The sequence below is a fragment of the Pteronotus mesoamericanus genome, unplaced genomic scaffold (genome assembly GCF_021234165.1).
Source record: "Pteronotus mesoamericanus isolate MK-2021 breed Mesoamerican mustached bat unplaced genomic scaffold, CSHL_Meso_final contig_61, whole genome shotgun sequence".
Taxonomy (NCBI): domain Eukaryota; kingdom Metazoa; phylum Chordata; class Mammalia; order Chiroptera; family Mormoopidae; genus Pteronotus; species Pteronotus mesoamericanus.
Window position 1 is genome coordinate 658,569 of NW_026555217.1, and position 19,261 is coordinate 677,829.

Here is a 19,261-nt window from a genome sequence, read left to right on the forward strand (position 1 = left end):
AGCAGGATAATTATGTGCAGATTACAGCCCCAGGTATGTAGTTTTTGATTCAGTCATCATAGGAATGTGAAGCAGGCTAGATGTGGGCCATCCATAGTCAAGGGTGTCCTTACCCTTTTCCCTTTTGTGTGATGACCATAAGTACTGGACAGGGAGAGGAGCTCTCACAGAGCTGTAGTCACAGTTGTGTAACATCATTAGGATGTCACCTTAAGGGAGGGCTGAGGATATGCTCATATGTCATTGACTGTGATAGAAGCGGGACCAACTAACCTCCCTCAACTTTGCTGCCAGTGTGCCATCTCAGTTATGATTGACCAGAAGCATGTACATAGAATTTCATCCTTGATGTTCATGTTGTTACTCTTCCTCATGCACACCTGCATTATTCAGAAACAGGGGAATGTCATATAACATGCTGTGGAGTCACTACAGTCCAAATCGACAAAGGTTACCAGATGATGCTTCAATGAACATCCTTTCATTCATAGGACATGGTGGCTCCCAAATGTGACCCTTTCACAAACCACAATAAATAACAAGGGTTCATTCAAAGCATTTTCTCTGAGTATTCCTCACACTGCATCTGGTCACTTTAAATTTTTCCCTGAGTTCCTGTGGTTCCCTAGGCAGCAGCACTCCTGGTCTCTGGATCCTGACTCTGTTTGAGCAATCAAGGTGACACATTGCCCTGCCATCTCCTCCATCCAGCCCAGCTGTCCCACTTCTCAGGATGTGTCACACACACAGCTTTTGGACCATCACACTGTGTCATTTTTATAGAAATACATGGCTGTGTCCTCAACTTCAGGCAATTTATATGCAGATAGGCTATGCTGACAGAGGTGTCCATGGAGAAGACAAACTCTTCTGAGTATCCCTTCACATATGTGGGTTTCCCATTGTTTGTGTTGATCTAGACCATGTATTGTAGGCCCTCACCTGGGGCCTGTCTCACCCAGGGCATAATGTAGGTGTTGAAGGAATAATCAGGAGCCTTGGAGGAGATCTTCACTGAGGGCCCAGGATTCCTCCCTGTAGCTCCAGACTGCATGAGGTACATCTATGATTAGGCACCTGTGGAGAGAAGGCAGGAATGGGTGGTTATCTCTCCTGATTCCCCCTGGTCCCCTCCCAGACCCATGAAATAAGGTACCACATACCTGTTGCCACAGTTTCCAGGAAGAGACCTCTTCTGCTCAAAATCATGGCAAGAGGCTTTCTGGCAGGACTTCTGTAAGAGAGGGTGTGATTGTGATAAATGTACCCAGGTCACAGACAGATTAACATATAACCTGTCAGCCTCCTCTTATTTCATCATCATGAGGCAGAGCACTTCATAGCTGAATGTTTTACTCCACTCAAGAGAGGGTAGAGGGTGCAGGGACCATGTTCAGTGGGAGACTAAGGGTCCAAGTCCAAATCAATGCTATTGGATATCAGTCCCCTGTGAGGTCTCTGAACTCTGCACACATAGCCCCTCCCTCAGAGGAACAAGCCCCCATAGTACATGTTCCTCATTGGGCAACCATATTAGAGTGTAACAGAGGTTGCCTGGACCAGTTCTGTGCTTTAATGCCTAATGTCTTATTCCTGAATCACATTTTCCAAAACACAGCGCTGAATGCACTAAAAGTACCATCCTTGTTGCCAGCTCCTTAACATTCATATATGCATACACCCTAGAATCCCTCCTATTGACTATAGTTCTCTTTTCTTATCAAGTATGGTCATATCTCTGATAGATTGGGGTATTTAGAGTCCCCCTCATGCCTAAATCTTATTTTAGAAGTTTTTTTTTTTTTTTTGAAAACAGGAAGACCCAGGGCCTCAGAGGAAGAAATCGCTCCCCAGCCCCTACTCCACCTGCTCCTGGGGCAGCACCTTGAGTTCAAGGGTGCCATGTGCCCTTTACTTCCAAGTCCATGCCCTTCAAGGCAAGTTCCTGTCTGGGCTCACAGGGTGTAACCTGCCAGCATTTTAATCTAAAATTAAAAAATACATTCTAAGTTTAGGATACTCCCTCCAGGAAACCATGTGTTTAAATGTCTCAGGATACAGATATTTGGATTTTCTAAACCCAAGCAGCAGGGAACCCCAACCCAGGGCACTGCGAAGCCACCAGAGGGCCCCTTCCCTTGACCTGCAGATGCAATGACCCCACTGATACCCCTGAGCCCAGAAGATCTTGGGAGTGTTGTGGATGTCATGTGTTCAGTTTCCTCTGCTTGAATGTCCCATGTGAATGTCCCTGCATGTGACCCTAATGACAGTGCACACCTACTGCTCAATAAGAAACAGTAACACATGCACTCACACTGATGATGTTCATGGTAATAACCCCAAGCCTCTCCTCTCCCCTGGCCCCAGTACATGGGCAGGATGCCCACTCACATGCAAACTAAGTGACTGAGCTTCTTTGATGACAGAACAGAAGCAAACGTAATTGATGTAAAAACATGAGAGTGGCCCAATTGGTGTTTTCCTGTTCTCCCAGTACCTTGTATCTGCTATGTCCTTGGTGAGAACGCCTTGATTTGTTTGAGGTGAGGAGTCAGTACAAGGATTCCTTCACCCAATTAATTAACTAACTCTGACCTGACTGGTAAGGGTGGTCTCACTGACCTACAGCCCACAGTTTTGCATTCTCAGAGTTCACTGCCAGGAGCCTGGAGGGCCAGGCCTTGGGTGTCACTGAACTAGAGTTTCCCCAGGAGCACAAGCATGGGTTGATACAGAAACAGCGGGTTCAGAAAACTGGCCCTGGACTATCAGGTTATGTTACTGGGTCACTGTTGTTTTCCCCTGCACTGACTGCTGTACTGAAAGCCCCTAGTTGTACTGAGCACCCCCTGCAACCCAGCCCTCCTCTTCCCCACAGGGTTTGTGTCTGAGCTCACCCTGACTTCCTCTCACTGTGTCTCTTGCACAATAATATACAGCTGTGTCTTCCATGGCCACGGAGCTCAACTGCAGGGAGAACTGGTTCTTGGATGTGTCTCTGGTGATGGAGGCGCGGTTCTTGAGGTTAAGGCTATAGTAAATATCCCCATTATAACATATACGCCCGATCCATTCCAGCCCCTTCTCTGGGGGCTGGCGGATCCAGTTCCAGCAGCTGACACTGGTGATGGAGAATCCAGAGACAGTGCAGGTGAGGGAGAGGGTCTGTGAGGGCTTCACCAGTCCTGGGCCTGACTCCTGAAGCTGCACCTGGGACAGAACACCTGGGGGCAAAGAACATCATTTCTTGTCAGTCATGTACAGTCACCACCATTCAATAGACACATGTATGACATCTGAGACACTCACCATGGGGGGTTATCAGCAGGCACAGGAGAAGACCCAGCAGAATCATCTTTTAGAATGAGCTCTGCCTTCCCTGAAATGTCAGCCCCTTGTGATGACAGAGCTGTGAGCCCCAGAGCCCAGGGGAATATTTACACTTGAACAAGGAGATAAATTTGCATGTGGGGGATGCTGTTCTCATAAAAGTGGGGAAACTGACATCACTTACCCATGTGCCTCTGGGTCCTGAGGACATTTTTCACTGGACTCAATAAAGAGGGTCAGTGATGGGAGAGCATGATGATTATAGATCTCTTTGAATCACGTCAATGCATAGTCCTTCTGTCCACTTTCTAAAGTAAAGCTGGACTGGATGATATATTCTGCTGCTTTAATCTCATGGAATATCCAAGATTAAGAACTTGTCCAATCATCTTCTCAAGTCTACAAAAGATAATGAAGTTAACTTATTGTTGCCATATTGGATAATCCTAATTTTATATAATATTTGATATAAATTTTGATGTAAAAATAATAGCAACATAAAGAACCATCTTTCCCTTGACCTTAATTAACCCCATTGAACCTGAAGTTGCAGCCTCTGTCTCCATCCAGCTCCAGGGAATGGGTCATGATGAAAAGGACCTGCCACTGAGAGTCCAGCCCAGGCTTTGCATGGAGAGATGTGTTAAACATAATTTTTTTTCACTTTAAGCTCATTTCCCCCAAAGCAGTGCAACCCCTTCCTATAGGTGAGCTCTACAGGAAATCTCATGTTTTCCTAGCACACATGGATCACTGGAAACCCGGATTCACTTTCTTCCAAAGGGACAAAAGACACTCACTCTGGGACAGTAGGTATCTGAGATGTGTGTGGAAGACAGGACCTGCTTCTCAGTTATACAGTCAGGTTGGAATCTGCACTCTTTGTATTTACCTGAGATCCTGTGGGGGAAAAATATCTGGGGCCTTATATCCTGGAAAGAAGACTGGGAGCTCATGATGGACCAAGGCTTCTGTGTAGAGGAACCTAAGTGCATAATCCTTGTACCTTTTATTAAATCACTAATCTGAGTGAAAGTAGATGATATGATTTAACAGCCTAGAAAATGTTTAAACCAGGGGTGTGTGAGTCTGGCACAACACCCATAAATAGAAAATTCCCACTGTAGTCCCCACCATTTAACAGTGTGCAGTGAGGCCTGGGGCACTTCTGACTGTGTGGTGACATCCATGGACTGGATATGAGATTTCGCAGGTAAAAATTGTCTCGGGATGTCCCCCCGTTGTAGACAAGACAGCTGAGAGTGAGGGATTGGTGAAATTACATGGGGACAAGGTGACATCTATGCCAGTAAGGTACCACCCTCCTACAGGTTCTGTACAATACCTTTCAGGAGCCCTGGACATGAGGCCACTGTGACCAGCATGAAGAAAAGGGAGGTGGACCCTGAAGCACAGAAGCTGTCACTAAGCCTGCTTCAGCGGGCAGCATAACTGTTCCCAATGGACACCTGTGCTCTCTAATTCACTCCTGTCCTTTCCCCCAACATGAAGGAGGAGGGCTGAGGCCCTGTCAATAGCCCTGGCCTCCCCAGTGATGTGGGTTATTACCTGCTCTTGAGGTGATGAGACTAGAGGGCCATGAGGCTATTCATACCTTCCATCCATTGCCTGCCCCTGCAACGCTGACCAGAAACACATTTCAGGTGTGCACCTGAGTCCAAATTTCCTCTCTGTCTCAGATTTCAAGGAGCTTTACAAACTGTGAAACCCAGATAAGGAGAGCTGTTGAAAGTCCTGACATTTTTATCATTTCCATGCCAGGTGAGAGCAGAGGGGAATATTTGTACCTGCCTGAGGGACACGGGAAAGTGGAAATTCAAGGAGACAAACTGTATCCTGAAAAGACAGTATCCAATATGGTGAGCACGGTCCTGTATATGGTGAGTGGCGTGGACAGTCATGTGTGCTCACCTGGTACCCTGGTAACACTGTGAGTCAGGCAGTGTTGGGCTCTAATGACATGGCACTTACATTACCTCTTCCTTGAAGAAATGCCCATGACCTTGTAATGCCCTGCACCCTCTCAGGACATGAATCACCCACTGTGTTGTCCCCACACATCCACTTCACACACTGCTCTCAACCTAGAACCTCTGTGGCCTAGAATCATGATCCAGGCTCACCACCTTCCCAGGCTCTATTTCCCTAGAAACACACTTATGGGGGAGTCACATCATTTCTAATTGTCTTACTCCCATGCCAACAGAAGCTCACTAGAATGACCTTCTATTTCAGCCCGAAACTGCAATCCTGACTCCATCCCAATGCTGCAGGATCAGGAGGCACCACTACTCCTGGAAAAAGTGGGCACACCTCCAATTAGTGCTGGTGTGATGTTTGTGGTAAAACATACACTAACAAACATGCACGAGGCTAATCAATTTTAAAAGCACAGAGCAATGTTCATACATTCTCACTGTTATGAAAACACCATAATCATCCCATTGCAGAGACTCTCACTTTCCCAAACTGACTCAGTGTCCATTAATTAACAACATCTCATTACTGTTCCCCCAACCCAAGCACCACTACTGGGTTCTGTATCCATGCCCTTGACCCTCCATCTTTCACACACCTACATGCAAACAGCTGCTGTGGATCTTAGTGTGGTGCATATCTCTGTGCATTTTGTCCCCAATGTTTATCCATGTCTTGCACCTGTACGCTTTGACTTCTTTTTAAAGGGAAGAAAATTTTTGATGAGGACAGAACACATCCAGTTTATGAGTTTTTTTATCTGTCTCTTTATTTTCACAATAATTCAGTTGCTTGTAAACAGGTGTCCTTGCTGTTTTCCTGATCAGGAAAGAGGGACAGTGGCACAGGGAAAGGAGACAACAAACTCAGGTGAAAGGAAACAAAATGTGATCGCATGAAATGGTCAGGAGTATCCCTGGGCCATAGGCCATGCAGAGTTAGGAGAAACAATAAAAATTTCCATACTGAGACCGTGGTCCCCTGTAAAGCTACCCCATATTTCCTGGAAACAGTAAGATAAGTAGAAAGGGTGCCATGAAAGCAAGACCTGTGTGATGGGACAGGGTTGATGGGGCCCTGGTTCTGACGGGCACTGGGTCCACTTCCAGGTCACATGTGCATCAGCCTGGTGTTTCTGGGACAGGGACACACATCCAAACACTGCACTGTATCTCTGAGGAAATGAGAGAATATGACATAAAGAAGATTGAGTGGAATTCATGGAGTGAAGGTGATGTGAGGGTCACAGAGGACTCTCCAGCTTAGTTTCAGTAGAAGGAATCAGGCCTGAGAGGCAGGAGGAAACCACGTGCCCTGGGTGCTGGCAGCAACAGTAAAGATCATGTGGATGCTCCAGTTCCAAGGCCATTGGGTAGGAAGTTCACATTAGTCCCCTGCAGGCCATAAATGGTCAGGTAGGGATCTCCTTACATTAAGGAGGACGATCTGTCTCAACCTGTCTACTGATTTAAACACATTTATGGAAAAACCCAGATAATGTTTGAATGCATATGGGGGAATCCGTTGCCAGTAGTGTGGACCTTTAAATTAACCACTATGTGACCCATGTATCCCAGCCTCTCAACAAAGTCAGACGACCTTCCCTTATATCATCCTCAATAGCATCTTCAAGGTCTACAACCAAAGTTTTATCTGCTGAATGAGGATTTGGGGGAAATGACTGATGAGCCACAAGAATGATAACATAGCTTATGTTTTACCAACTAGGGCCACAGTAGGACTCCAGAGGAGTCACTCTGTTCACACCAACGGCTAAGCCAGACAATGTGAACTCCACACCCCTGGACAGCTCCAAGAGCAGGAAGTCTAGATAAGATCTCTCAGATCCTTCAGAAGCTGAATCCTTGGAATGAGCCAGCTGACCCATCACCTCTAGTATAATGAGTAAAATGTCAGAGAGTGGAAGTTACAAGTCATGTTGTCTCACTAAAACCCCTATGGAATTCCTGATCTGTTCTTACCTGTTTGCTCATAATCCCAGTATAGCTGCACACCACAGTGCATGACTGTCTCCCATTCTTTTATTATTACGATAGTTTGGTGGAATCAAGTGTCTGAACCCAGGGTTTGATACTGCACATCTGAGAGCTTTCAAGTTATATCCTCATGTATCTCCATCTTCCCTCATGTGAGACACTGATAAGAACGTCCCAACAATCACCTCTTTGCCTCTTGTGGGACAGTCAGTCTACCCAAGTCCCTGCCCAACATGAGAACACTCACCTGCTTCCACAAATACCCTATCCCAGGGTCCTGGACTGACTCCCAGAAGTAGCTTCGCCTCTGTAGGAGAGGCCTTCTGGGCCCTCCTGAAACCTTGATCATGTCAGAAGGAACTCTGTCTGGTTCTTTAGCTGTAGATATCATGGGCATCAACATCTGAAGCTACTTTTGGGGTGAGAGCCTCCAGATTTGCACGGGGGCCACAGAATCATTGCTGAGCTCAGGGTACTGGACAATAACTTCACCTTCATCCAGGCTTTCTTCTCCATCTGAATTGACCATGGCTCTGCTAGCTGATGGAAGGTGATCCCTGGGAGCTTCCACTGGCTGCTGTGCTTTCTGTCCTGTTGGTGCCTCATTCCCAACTCTGGAGAAGACACTGGAGCATATGTTAGAAGAAGAAACATCAGACTACACCAGAAACTCAGGGGGAGCCTTCACCTTCACCTCCTCCTAGATTTTATGCACTGAACCCTGGGCTCTGGATTACCTCTGGTCTCCAGTGTGCTCCCTACAGTAAAACCTTTCTGTGTCCCATCAGAAGGATTTTGTGTGGGCTCACCCTGATTTCCATCACTATGTCTCTCACACAGAAATACTAAGCCATGCCCTTGGTTGGCATGCAGTTAAGATGCAGGGAGAGCTGGTTTCTGGACATGTCAGCAGTGATGGAGATGTGGTCTTGGAAGCAGGATTGTACCTTGTTCTCCCTGACTACAGCCCTATTCACTCCTATGCCTTTCCTGGAGGCTGGAGGTCCCAGTGCCAGGAGAAACTGCTGGGAATTAAGCCAGCAGACACACTGCAGGTGAGAGAGAATGTCTGTGAGGGTTTCACCATTTCTGGGCCTGACTCCTGGAACTTCAACTCACAGTAGACCCCTGAGAGCAAAGAATATTAGTCCCTGCCAGTCATGTGCAGTCACCACCATCCCAGAGACCCATGTCTGACATTTGAGACACCCCGTGGAGTTGTCACAAGGCTCAGGAAGAGACCCAGCAGTCTCATCTTCTAGATCACAGCTCTATCTTTACCAGAGACCTCTGCCTTGTGTGATTAGTGAGTGGTGAGACCATGCAGCCCAGGGAAGGATTTACACTAGAGCTTGCAGATATATTTGCATGTGGGGAATTCTGTTCTAATATGTGAGGAGGGAATTAGTGATGTTCCCCTCTTGGCAACTCTTCTGCTTACCATATGCCTTGCTTGACCTGGTATAGAAGGGAATTGAGGTTATGAGGCACATTGCACACACGTCAAAAAAAAAAAAATAACCTAGCAATTATACGTGTAAATGTAGATTTTGAATCTCATCTATTTTCTTGTAAATATTATAAGGGATTCACTTTATATCCAAACACTTCCCTAAACATAAAACATTAAACTGCCTACATTGGGAAGAGTTTGTAATCATATTTTATGTTCAGTAATATACAGACTTCAAATTAAATATAAAAATGAGCCCAACCTATGGGAGACTTTTTAAAAAGACATCATTATCTGTAACTCAAACAACTATCACCACTTTATATGAGTAAGTATAGAGGCTGGTTGGAGCCCCTTGATCCTTGCTCTATGAGTCTTGTGCTGTTGTCCGAGACTCTCTGAGGTAACTCTCCTGTATGGCACTGAGGCCTACAGCAGAGAGCCCTCACAAATTACATAAGAGAGAAATGCACTTTTTATGCAGAAGACAAAAAATAAAACAGCTAGTATACTTCCTTTTGGTGTATCCTCATCCAATCATTGAAGAGAAGATGTGGGTAGAGTCATGGCTGACCCACATATTAATATTCTAGTACTAAGGATTCACTGAGTTCAGAGGCAGCAGAGTAAATAGGCCCTGTCTATACAATTGCTGAGAAGGAATGTCACTGTGACCATCGAAAGAACCCTCTCCATATCCAACCTCCCTGGGAGGTCTGGGCAATGAGTGAGGGGCCACATGTCCTGCATTAGGTTGAAAGTGTTTTTATGTTCAGGACACAATGTCTTCAGACATAACATTTGAAAACATACTCTGCAATCTTTCCTGGTGTTTTCATCCCCTCCTGGGACAAAGGATTTTAATTTTAGCTGCATAATAATTTTAATTTTTATGTCTAGACAGAGGTTAACTGAGGGAGAAAGAGAAGTAGAGAGGTATCAAAGTGTGGTTGCCTTTCATGCCCGCATCTGGGGACCTGCTTCACAATCCAGGCAAGTGCCATTACTCGGAATTTTACCAGTTACCCTTTGGTTTGTGAGCCAGCATTCAATCTACTGAGTGGCACCAGCCAGAGCTAATTTTTCTACATTTAATCCATCAATAAATTATCTCAGTATTTCTTCTCAAATGTCACCCATCAGCTCACTCTTGTGGAGACTACCTCCTATATTTCCTTGACATTTTGATGAAAGATGCCATGGACTTGTGATTGTGGATAAGAGCAGTCATACTGGTTCATAATCCCTGAGACTCAGGTGCAGAGAAGCTTCCTGACTGACAGGTGGATACCTGTCACAGAGGACATGCAGGTCTTCCTACAGACTGAGGCCTAGGAGTGTGACTGTCTCTATGATAGTAAGTAAATTCACAAGAAAGGAAAAACTGGCCACAGTATTGCAGTTTCAGGTAACTTTCTAGTTGCTATTTAAAAAGATGAACCTCTTCTCCAGAAATCATTTTAAATTTGAAGCATCACCTTAAACATATCTGCCATTGCCAAGTTTCCTGTACATTAATTCACACATACAAATTTGTGGTCAACAACAAACCATGTATCTAACAGTGGTCTCATAATACCCTATGAGTTCCAATACCCATATTGTCTGGATGTGCCGTTGCTGCTATTGTGTAGTGCCTCAACTTTCTCACGCATGTGTGTGCCGAAGGTCAGGTAAAACAACCTACTGCACTTCCAGTCATGTAAAAACATAATAAAATACCATATCTGCATACCATAAAAGTGGTGGCTGACCCCTCCAGGTGTGTGTAATGACACTGTGACATGTTCACAATGTTGAAATTGCCTAACTATGCATTTCTCAGACCCTATTCAATCTCTAGTTGCAGGGAATGCAAAAAAAAAAAAAATGTGACATCACTCTTGCTGTAAATAAAATCATATACAAATCACAGTCCTTCATGAACTCTCATTTACTTTGCTTTATCTATTTTTGATATTCATCTGTATGAGATCACCTGCCTCTAAATTATAAGAGGGGTTGGAGATGCTAATGCTTAATGTTGAAAGTTTTATAATTCTGGCTGTCTTTTACAATTGTGAAGTTAATTATAATGTACAAGTCATGCAACTTGAACAATGTCTCCAATTATACCTGACAATACCAAAATATGTGATGGGAAGGCTTTGTGGAAGTATTTGAAAAAGACTACATGCAGAATCCGGATCGTTCTTGAGTCATCACCATAAGTTCAAGGCGCATGCACTCTTGTCTAAGGGTGGAATCCTCTCTGTCCTGTTACCAATGAAAACATAATCCAGGTCAAAAAACCTCAGGAATCAAAGATTCAGTGGACCTGGGTGTGAGGTGGAGAACATCCCTTGGGTCTGTGGTTCATGTTTATCTGAGCCATCCCGCCACCTATACAAATGCTCACTACTGGACTGGGATGACCACTGGCAGAGGGCACCATGGAGTGGGAGGCAATACAGCCCACTGCAGGATGGGTCTGTCCTTCTCAGTTCCCACTCAAGAGGAGCTCACAAATAATGTTACATCCCTTACTGTGGGTTTCAGCTTCTTCACCCTGGTGGAATGGGACCCAAGGGTGCCAAACACAAGAAATGTTATTAGTGTGAGCAGAAGAGGGCAGAGCTCATGTTTACTGTGTAACTATTGGATGGCACCAGGGACATATGAATGAAAAGCAGGTATCGCAGTTCAGCATGAAGGATTATCATGCTTTTCCATTTTTCTAACCTGTCAATAATGGAATTTCAATTTATTTTTGTTCACAAACAAACATATTGTGAAGTAATCTAGTTCTGGACACTTCTAGAGTCCCTTTGACTGTTCCAGAAGGGTTAAAGACAGGGTAGTTCAACGGGCCCATGTGAATTATGACATAAAGGTTGCAATACATAGTTCACTGAAACTTGCTTGCTTAGGGAAACCTGCTTCTAACCCCTGCTGGCTCATGCTCACTGCATGTTGTCTGAAAATAGAAGATGATATGATATAGGGAGACATGCATTGTCCTAACTGCATACTCTTCCATGCTTACTTCATCATCCCCAGGACAGTGGAGGAGTCTGTGCAGTGGAAAAGTCCATGAACCCCTCATGATAAGTGTGAGCACACACTCCTGTTTTCTGTGCACCATCTCTCATGCCTTTATCTCCTCATCGACAGTCCACATATGTTCCAATAGCTTGTTTCAATTCCCATCAAACCAGGACTGCAAAGATGATATGGAACACAGTAAGCCCATCTGATGTGGTGCCTTTGTGGTCATATTAGATGCTATGGAAAGAAAGTGTATCCCTCAATATGAGAAAATATAAGTCAACTGTCCATGGCGGTGTCACATCTACTTTGAATTCCTTTAACTCCTTTTAAGCAGCAGCACTTGCCATGTGGTTTGTTAAGTGCAGGTAACAGCGAGTGTCTGTTCTCATTGAGACCTATTCTAAGCCATTGTGGGCCATGAGATGTAGTCTGCCCAGTCTGCAGTGACCTATGTGGGTCATTCCAAAAGGATCAATCTAGTCTGCATGAATATAAGTCATAGAGCCATTCTCAGCCATGTCCATGTGTGGATATTAGTGGTAAAACAGAGTGAGAAAGGCCTTACAGGTGAGAATTCATATACCACTGCTCTTTATCTGGTTCTCTAGGTGAGATTCTCTAGGATCAGTCATGTGGGAGTTGTGGTGATGTTCCACATGTGGGCTCTGTGTCCTCCAAATCCAGCCACCTGGCAGGCATTGAGTTCTTGCCTAGTTTTTGGGACAGACAACAGACAAGTAAAGACCTAGGAGAGTAAATTGTCATAAAAGAGAGGGATTTAAAATGAGAAATGCATTTGAATATCACCAGTTAGAACACAACAAAAGGCTTCAACTCTCACATACAGAGGGATGATTAAGGTGCTAGATATCGTACTGAGGAGATGAGAAATTCATCTGACATTTACCCTACAGAGTGATCAGAGTATGAACTAGGAAGAGATGTGGTCTTAACACGTGTCCCCCTTGTGAGAGGTGAAGTTTCTGTATGAATCACAGATAGACAAATGTATGAACTCTATAGGGAAGCTGAAAGTGCTTCCGGTTCATATTCCTTCAGTAGAGTTTGGTGTTGAATGTGCAGGACAGTTACTGCCTCATTTTGTTTTTATTTTCTAGTATATGTAGTGAAACGATGTTCAAATATTGTGGTCACAGAAGAAATTCAGTCATGACTCACTCTGTTTAGGTGAAGATGTGGGTAGAAATTGGGAAGGAAGTAAGTTTCAGTCATAAATTTCACTGGAAAATTCTGATAAAAATCACTAGTATGAAATCAAATAAAATAAGTGAAAACATAATTGATATGAAAAACACCAGGGGCCTTTGTTCTGTGGTGCTGGGTTCACATACCTCTTGTGACCCTTGTCCAGCATGAAACTATCTCCCTTCTGGCCAGCTAGCATTCAGCTGTTTGGAGCAGGGTCACACCGTTGAGTCCGGTAGAACCTATTGTTTGATTTAACTGATGTGTGTTAGAAGGTATGACTATTTATTGGAATTGGGGACAAGAGTGTCTGAAACAGACTCTGCCATTTGCCCCTGAAAGACAGTTGTATGTCTTTTCTACAGAACTGTCTAACTCGGGTTTCAGAGGTGAGTTTAGAATGAAGAACCCTGAGAGATTCTTTCAGAGCAACTGTTATAAGAAGTAGAAACTAGACAGGAAACCACTACAAACCTCCATCTGCACCTGTTCCTTTGGTAATCCTTGTGTTTAGGGACCCCGAGTGCCCCCTGGTGATCAGAGCACCTCTTGCAGGGACCTTTGTGCCTGGACTCTCACTGACTTCCCCTGACCGTGCCTGTAGTAAAGTAATTCACAGCTGTGACGTCAGCTCTCTGGTTGTGCAGCCCCATGTATGTTGCGTTTGTGTACTCTGTGGTCACAGTGACCCTACCCTGGAAATTCTGTGTGAGTTTGTGTCCCCATTGCTAAGATTAACCCTCCCTATCCACTAAAGCCCTTTTCTTGGTTCATGTTGCACCCACTGCACCCAGTACCTGAAGGTGTATCTTGCACCTTCTTGCACCAGGGAGCCTTGCAAGAGACCTTCACTGAGGCCCCTTGCTTGCTCACCTCAACCCCAGATTGCACCAGATCCAATCTGGGTCTGTTCCTCTGAGGAGATAAGAGAGGAGTGAATGAAAACTCCCCTGGACTGTCCCAGGTCTTCTCTTCAACTCAAGGAGTGGTGAGCCCCTTACCTGTAGCCACTAACACCAAAGAGACAGCTCTCCAGCTCCAGTCCATGGTGAGAGGATGAGCACTCAGAACTACTGTTGGGAGTGCGTGGCTATGGGTAATTCTCTCAGGGCACAGGGAGACTCACATTTAACCTATTCTACCACTTCTCGTTTGTATATTCATGAGACAGAGAGTCTCATTGCTTAAGGCATAGCTGGCAGAAGATAGAGGAAAGAGGAACCATGATCCAAATGAACCTGAATGTGCAGGTACTAATCACTACTGTAGGATATGTGCAGCCTGCAATATCCCTGAGTGCAATGCAAACATAACCCTTCCTTCTGAGGAACAAGACCCCATCTTTTTTTTTTTTTTCTTTTTGAGTACCCACATGGGAGTGACACAGAGTCTACCTGGACTAGTTCTGTAATTTAAAATTAAAATGTTTTATTCTGGTTTAGAGTGAAAGACAGCTGTCTTAATTCTCATATATAAAAGAAATGTAGCAAAATAAATAAGTGATCAAAATTGAACCACAGGCAAGGAAACAAGTAACAGACTAATAGCAACCAGAGTGAGGGTGGAGGGTAATCGGGGTTAGAAGAAGAAGGATCTAATATACAATAAAGTATAAATGACTCATGGGCATTGACAAGAGTTGGAGACAGCGAAAATTTGGCTGGCACCGAGGAATTCCTGAATGACAGTAGAGGTTAATATTGGGACCAACATGGACACTGACTGCACATCCATACTTCTCCTAATGATTCTCTCTCTCTCTCTCTCTCTCTCTCTCTCTCTCTCTCTCTCTCTCTCTCTCTCTCGGTCACTCTCTGTTCTTATACTAAATGCTGCCTTCACTAAGATGTTACTGGGCTTTGAGGTGAGTGTCTCCTATTTTCCTGTCTGGCTGCCATGAATAAAACCACTCTCCATTATATCAGCAGTGGACTGTCTAGTATTGGCTTTTGAACATGTAGGCAGCAAAACTGCACTTGGTTACATGAACATGGTGCCTTGTGATGAGAACCCTCTTCCTTGTTCATTTCAGAAAACAACTTCTTTTGTCCTTTGGTGGAAAGTCCATCAAGCTCTCCTGGCTCGCTGTGAAAAGCACTAAACTCTATAATGGGGCCCTCTCAACTGAAGCAACTCTACAAGCCCCACTTTTTAATAATTTACTCTTTGGAGATGAAGAACTAAACATATATACTTGGGGGAACACACATATGGAGAGCACAGTACTGCCCCCCAGCCTCTGGAGAAATAGTATCCCTGTCATCGTGTAGACCTCATTCCAGTGAAGGGATTTAATGATACAAGCTACAGAATGAACAGGAATAATTGTGTGCAGGTTACAGCCCCCAGTGTGTAGTTTTTTATTCAGTTGTCATAGGAATCTAAAGCAGGCTGGATGTGGGTCTCCCATTGTCAAAGTTGTCCATACCCTTCTCCCCCCTGTGTGATTACCATCACTCTGGGCCAAGGACAGGGTCTCTTCCACAGCTGAAGCCACAGCTATGTAAACTCATTAGGATCACACCCTGAGGGAAGGCTGAGAGTGTGATTTGATGTCATGGGTTGTGCTAGAACATGGACCAACTGACCTCCCTCAACTTTTCTTTCAGTATGCCATCTCTAGGACGATTGGACAGAGACATGGGCATGGTATTTCATCCTTCATGTTCATGTACTTACTTTTCCCCATGCACACTTGCATTGTTCTGAAGGAGGAGAATGTCATATACTTTGTTAGGGAGTTACTATAGTCAAACCCCAAACCTGACACCCAAAAATATTCGCTGACAATGCTTCAATGAATACCCTTTCATTCATAGGATGAGGTGACTCCCAAATGTAAAGTCCAGTAAATAATGACAGTACTTTCAAAAACATCACCCTGAAACTTCCTCTCACTCTATCTGGTATCTTGAAAACATTCCCTGAATTCCTGTGCCCCTGGAAGCAGCACTCCTGGTCTCTGGTTCCTGACTGTGTTTGAGTAATCAAAGAGGCACATTGTCCTGTCATCTCCTCAGTCCAGTCCAGCTGTCTTGTTTCTCAGGTTGTATGACACACTCAGGTAGTGAGTCATTACACTACATGACTTGAATGGTAATACATGGCTGTGTCCTCAACTTCAGGCCACTTGTATGCAGGTAGTCTGTGTTGACAGAGGTGTCCATGGAGAAGACAAATTGTTCTAGGAGACTGGGATATATGTGGGTTTCCCATTGTGTTGATTTGCCCCATGTATTGCAGGCCCTCTCCTGGGGCCTGTCTCAATCAGATATAGCATAGCTGGTGAAGGAGTACCCAGAAGCCACTCAGGAGAGATTCATTCAGGTCCCAGGATTCCTTTCCTCAGCTCCAGGCATCACCAGGTGCACCAACGAATAGACACTTGTGGAGAGGATGCAGAAGTTGGTAGATATCCCTCTTGGCTCTCTCTGCTCCCCTCCCACACTTAAGAACTAAAAATCCCTGTACCTGTAGCCACTGCCACCAGAAAGAGGGGCTCTCCAGTTTCAATTCAAGGTGTGAGGCATTGCTGGCAGGATATGTAGGGGAGGGTGTGGCTTTGGGAAATGTTCTCAGGGCAAAGGTAAACCCACATATAACCTACTCGACCTCCTCTCACATCATAGTTATGAGGATGAGCACTGCATAGCTGAATATTTTACTCCACCTGAGAAAAGACAGAGGGCTCAGGGACCATGTTCAGTGGGAGACTCAGGGTCCGAATCAAAATCGATGTTAATGGATATCAGTCCCCTCTCAGTTCCCTGAGCTCTGTGTAAATACAGCTCCTGCCATCAAGGAACAAGCTCCCAAAGGACATGCTCCTCATTGAGAAACCACATTTGAGTGTAACAGAGACCTCCCCTGGACCAGTTTGGGGCTTTAATATCTAATGTCTTATTCCAGAATCATGATCTCCAAAATGCCGCACTTAATAAGTTGAAAATACCATCACTGTTGCAGCTCATTAACATGCATATGCCCTAGAATTACTCCCATTGAGTGTGCTTCTCTTGTCTTATTGAGTACGGTCATATCTCAGATAGAATGAGGTATTTATACTCACCTCAGGCATAACCCTTATTTTACATGTTTTTTGTTTTTTTATGTTTCTTTTTTTTTCTTTCTTTCTTTCTTTTTTTTTTTTTAAGAAAAATAGAGGTCCCTGTCTCGCAGAGGATGAAATCGCTCTCCACTCCGACTCCACCTGCTCCTGTGGAAGCATCCTTGAGATCAAGGGTTCTATGTGCCCCCTGCTGCCACGTAAATGTCCTGCAGAGCCAGGTCCTGTCTGGGCTCGCAGGGCATAAACCTCACATCACCCATAGTTTAGAATTTAAGGTTGCATTTCCAGATTAAGATGCTACCCTTGAACATGGTGTGTTAAAAAAAAAACAAACAAGATAAAGATATTAAACAATTCTAAACACCAGTGATTCAGTGGGGAGCCCCAACCAAGGGCACTGTGAAGCCACAACAGAGCCCCTTCCGTGGATATGCCAGATGCATAATGTAAATACAGGAAAGTGCACAAACATGTTTTTCTCTTCTCCCTGCATCTGGTAGTTGTAATGTCTGTGGTGAGAAGACTCTGATTTGTTCAGGAAAGGGTCATCACCTGGACTCCCATAACCAAAAAGTTAGCTAATGTTGATGTGACTGGCCAGGGTGGTCTCACTGACCTACAGCTTATAGGTCTGCATCCTCACAGTTCAAAGCCTGAAGTCCCGAGATCCAAACCTCCGGTCTCACTGAACTGATGTTTCCCCAGGAAACACCTGTTTCAGGAGCTAAAGCAGGAAGCAGAGACTCATGGAATAGTCTCTCAGCTGTCACGCTATGTTAACCAGGGTCAGTATTGTTTTCCCTTGTACTTCTGCTGTCATGAGAGCCACCTAGTGTTCTGAGCACCCTCTGCAGCCAGCCCTCCTGTTATCCACAGGGAGGTTAATGCCTGAGCTCACCCTGCTTTCCTCTCACTGTGTATCCTGCACAGTAATACACAGCTGTGTCCTCAGTGGTCATAGAGCTCAGTCGCAGGGAAAACTGGTTCTTGGATGTGTCTCTGGAGATGGAGGTCCGGCTCTTTAGGGTTGGGCTATAGTACGTGTCACCACTAGTACATATGCGCCCGATCCACTCCAGCCCCTTTCCTGTTGGCTGACGGATCCAGTGCCAGCAGCTACTACTGGTGATGGAGTAACCAGAGACAGCGCAGGTGAGGGAGAGTGTCTGCGAGGGCTTCAAAAATCCTGGGCCTGACTCTTGTAGCTGCACTTCAGACAGAACACCTTAGGAAAAGGAGCATCAGTTCCTGTCAGTCACATGCAGTCACCACCATCCCATAGACACATGTCTCACATCTGAGACACTTACCCTGGGGGGCTGTCACCAGGCACAGGAGAAGACCCAGCAGTAGCATCTTCTTCCAGGGCAGAGCTCTGCCTTCCCTGAAACGTCAGACCCTTGTGAGGTGAGAGCTGTGAGCCCCCACAGCACAGGGGAGGATTTACCCTTGAACTGGAAGATAAATTTGCATGCGGGGGATACTGTTCTCATAAAAGCGAGGGAACTGACATCACTTCCCCATGTGTTTCTGGGTCCAGAGCACATTTCTACTCAGACTCGATGGAGAGGGCCAGTGATGGGAGAGCAGCCGGCTTTTCAGACGCCTTTGAATCATGTCAAAGGACAGCACTTCTTTCCACTTTTAAACGTAGAGTGGGTGGTATGTGGGATCACACTCTCTTGATCTCATGGAATAGTCAAACTGATATTAAAACAGATTATTGACCCAAACATCATCTCAAGTCCAAAGGAAATCATGAAGTCAATTCATTGTTGTCTTGCTGGACAATCATCACATTGTATAAATTGACATTTGACATAAATTGATGTAAAATGATAGCAACATAAAGAACCATTTTTCTCTGACCTGGATGAAGACCCCTATAGACCTGCAGGTGGCAGTGCAGGTGCAGCCTCTCTCTCATTCCAGTGCCACGGAATGGATCACTCTGGTTCTGACCTGTCACTGAGATTCCTGCCCAGGCTCTCTCCTGAGAGAGGTGTTAGACATGGTGTGTTCTCAATTTAAGCTCACTTCCCCCACATCAGTGCAGCCACTTCCTTCAGGTGAGCTGCCCAGGGCATATCACAGGTTCCTAGACCACATAAAACACTAGAAACCTGAATTAACCTTATCCCAGAGGGTCAAAAGGTGTTCCCTCTGGGACAGCCA

At 45.1% G+C, this 19,261-nt stretch overlaps 2 gene segments (V, D, J or C); both read right to left on the reverse strand.

Moving 5' to 3' along the window:
- Positions 1-2,832: 2,832 nt before the first annotated feature.
- LOC129076588 (immunoglobulin heavy variable 4-38-2-like) lies at positions 2,833-3,358 on the reverse strand. The segment is given in 2 exon segments: positions 2,833-3,227; positions 3,313-3,358. Coding segments are annotated over 2 exon segments (441 nt in total).
- Positions 3,359-7,737: 4,379 nt separating this feature from the next.
- On the reverse strand, positions 7,738-18,489 carry LOC129076589 (immunoglobulin heavy variable 4-28-like). The segment is given in 4 exon segments: positions 7,738-7,954; positions 8,770-8,786; positions 18,001-18,311; positions 18,397-18,489. Coding segments are annotated over 4 exon segments (591 nt in total).
- Positions 18,490-19,261: the final 772 nt, after the last annotated feature.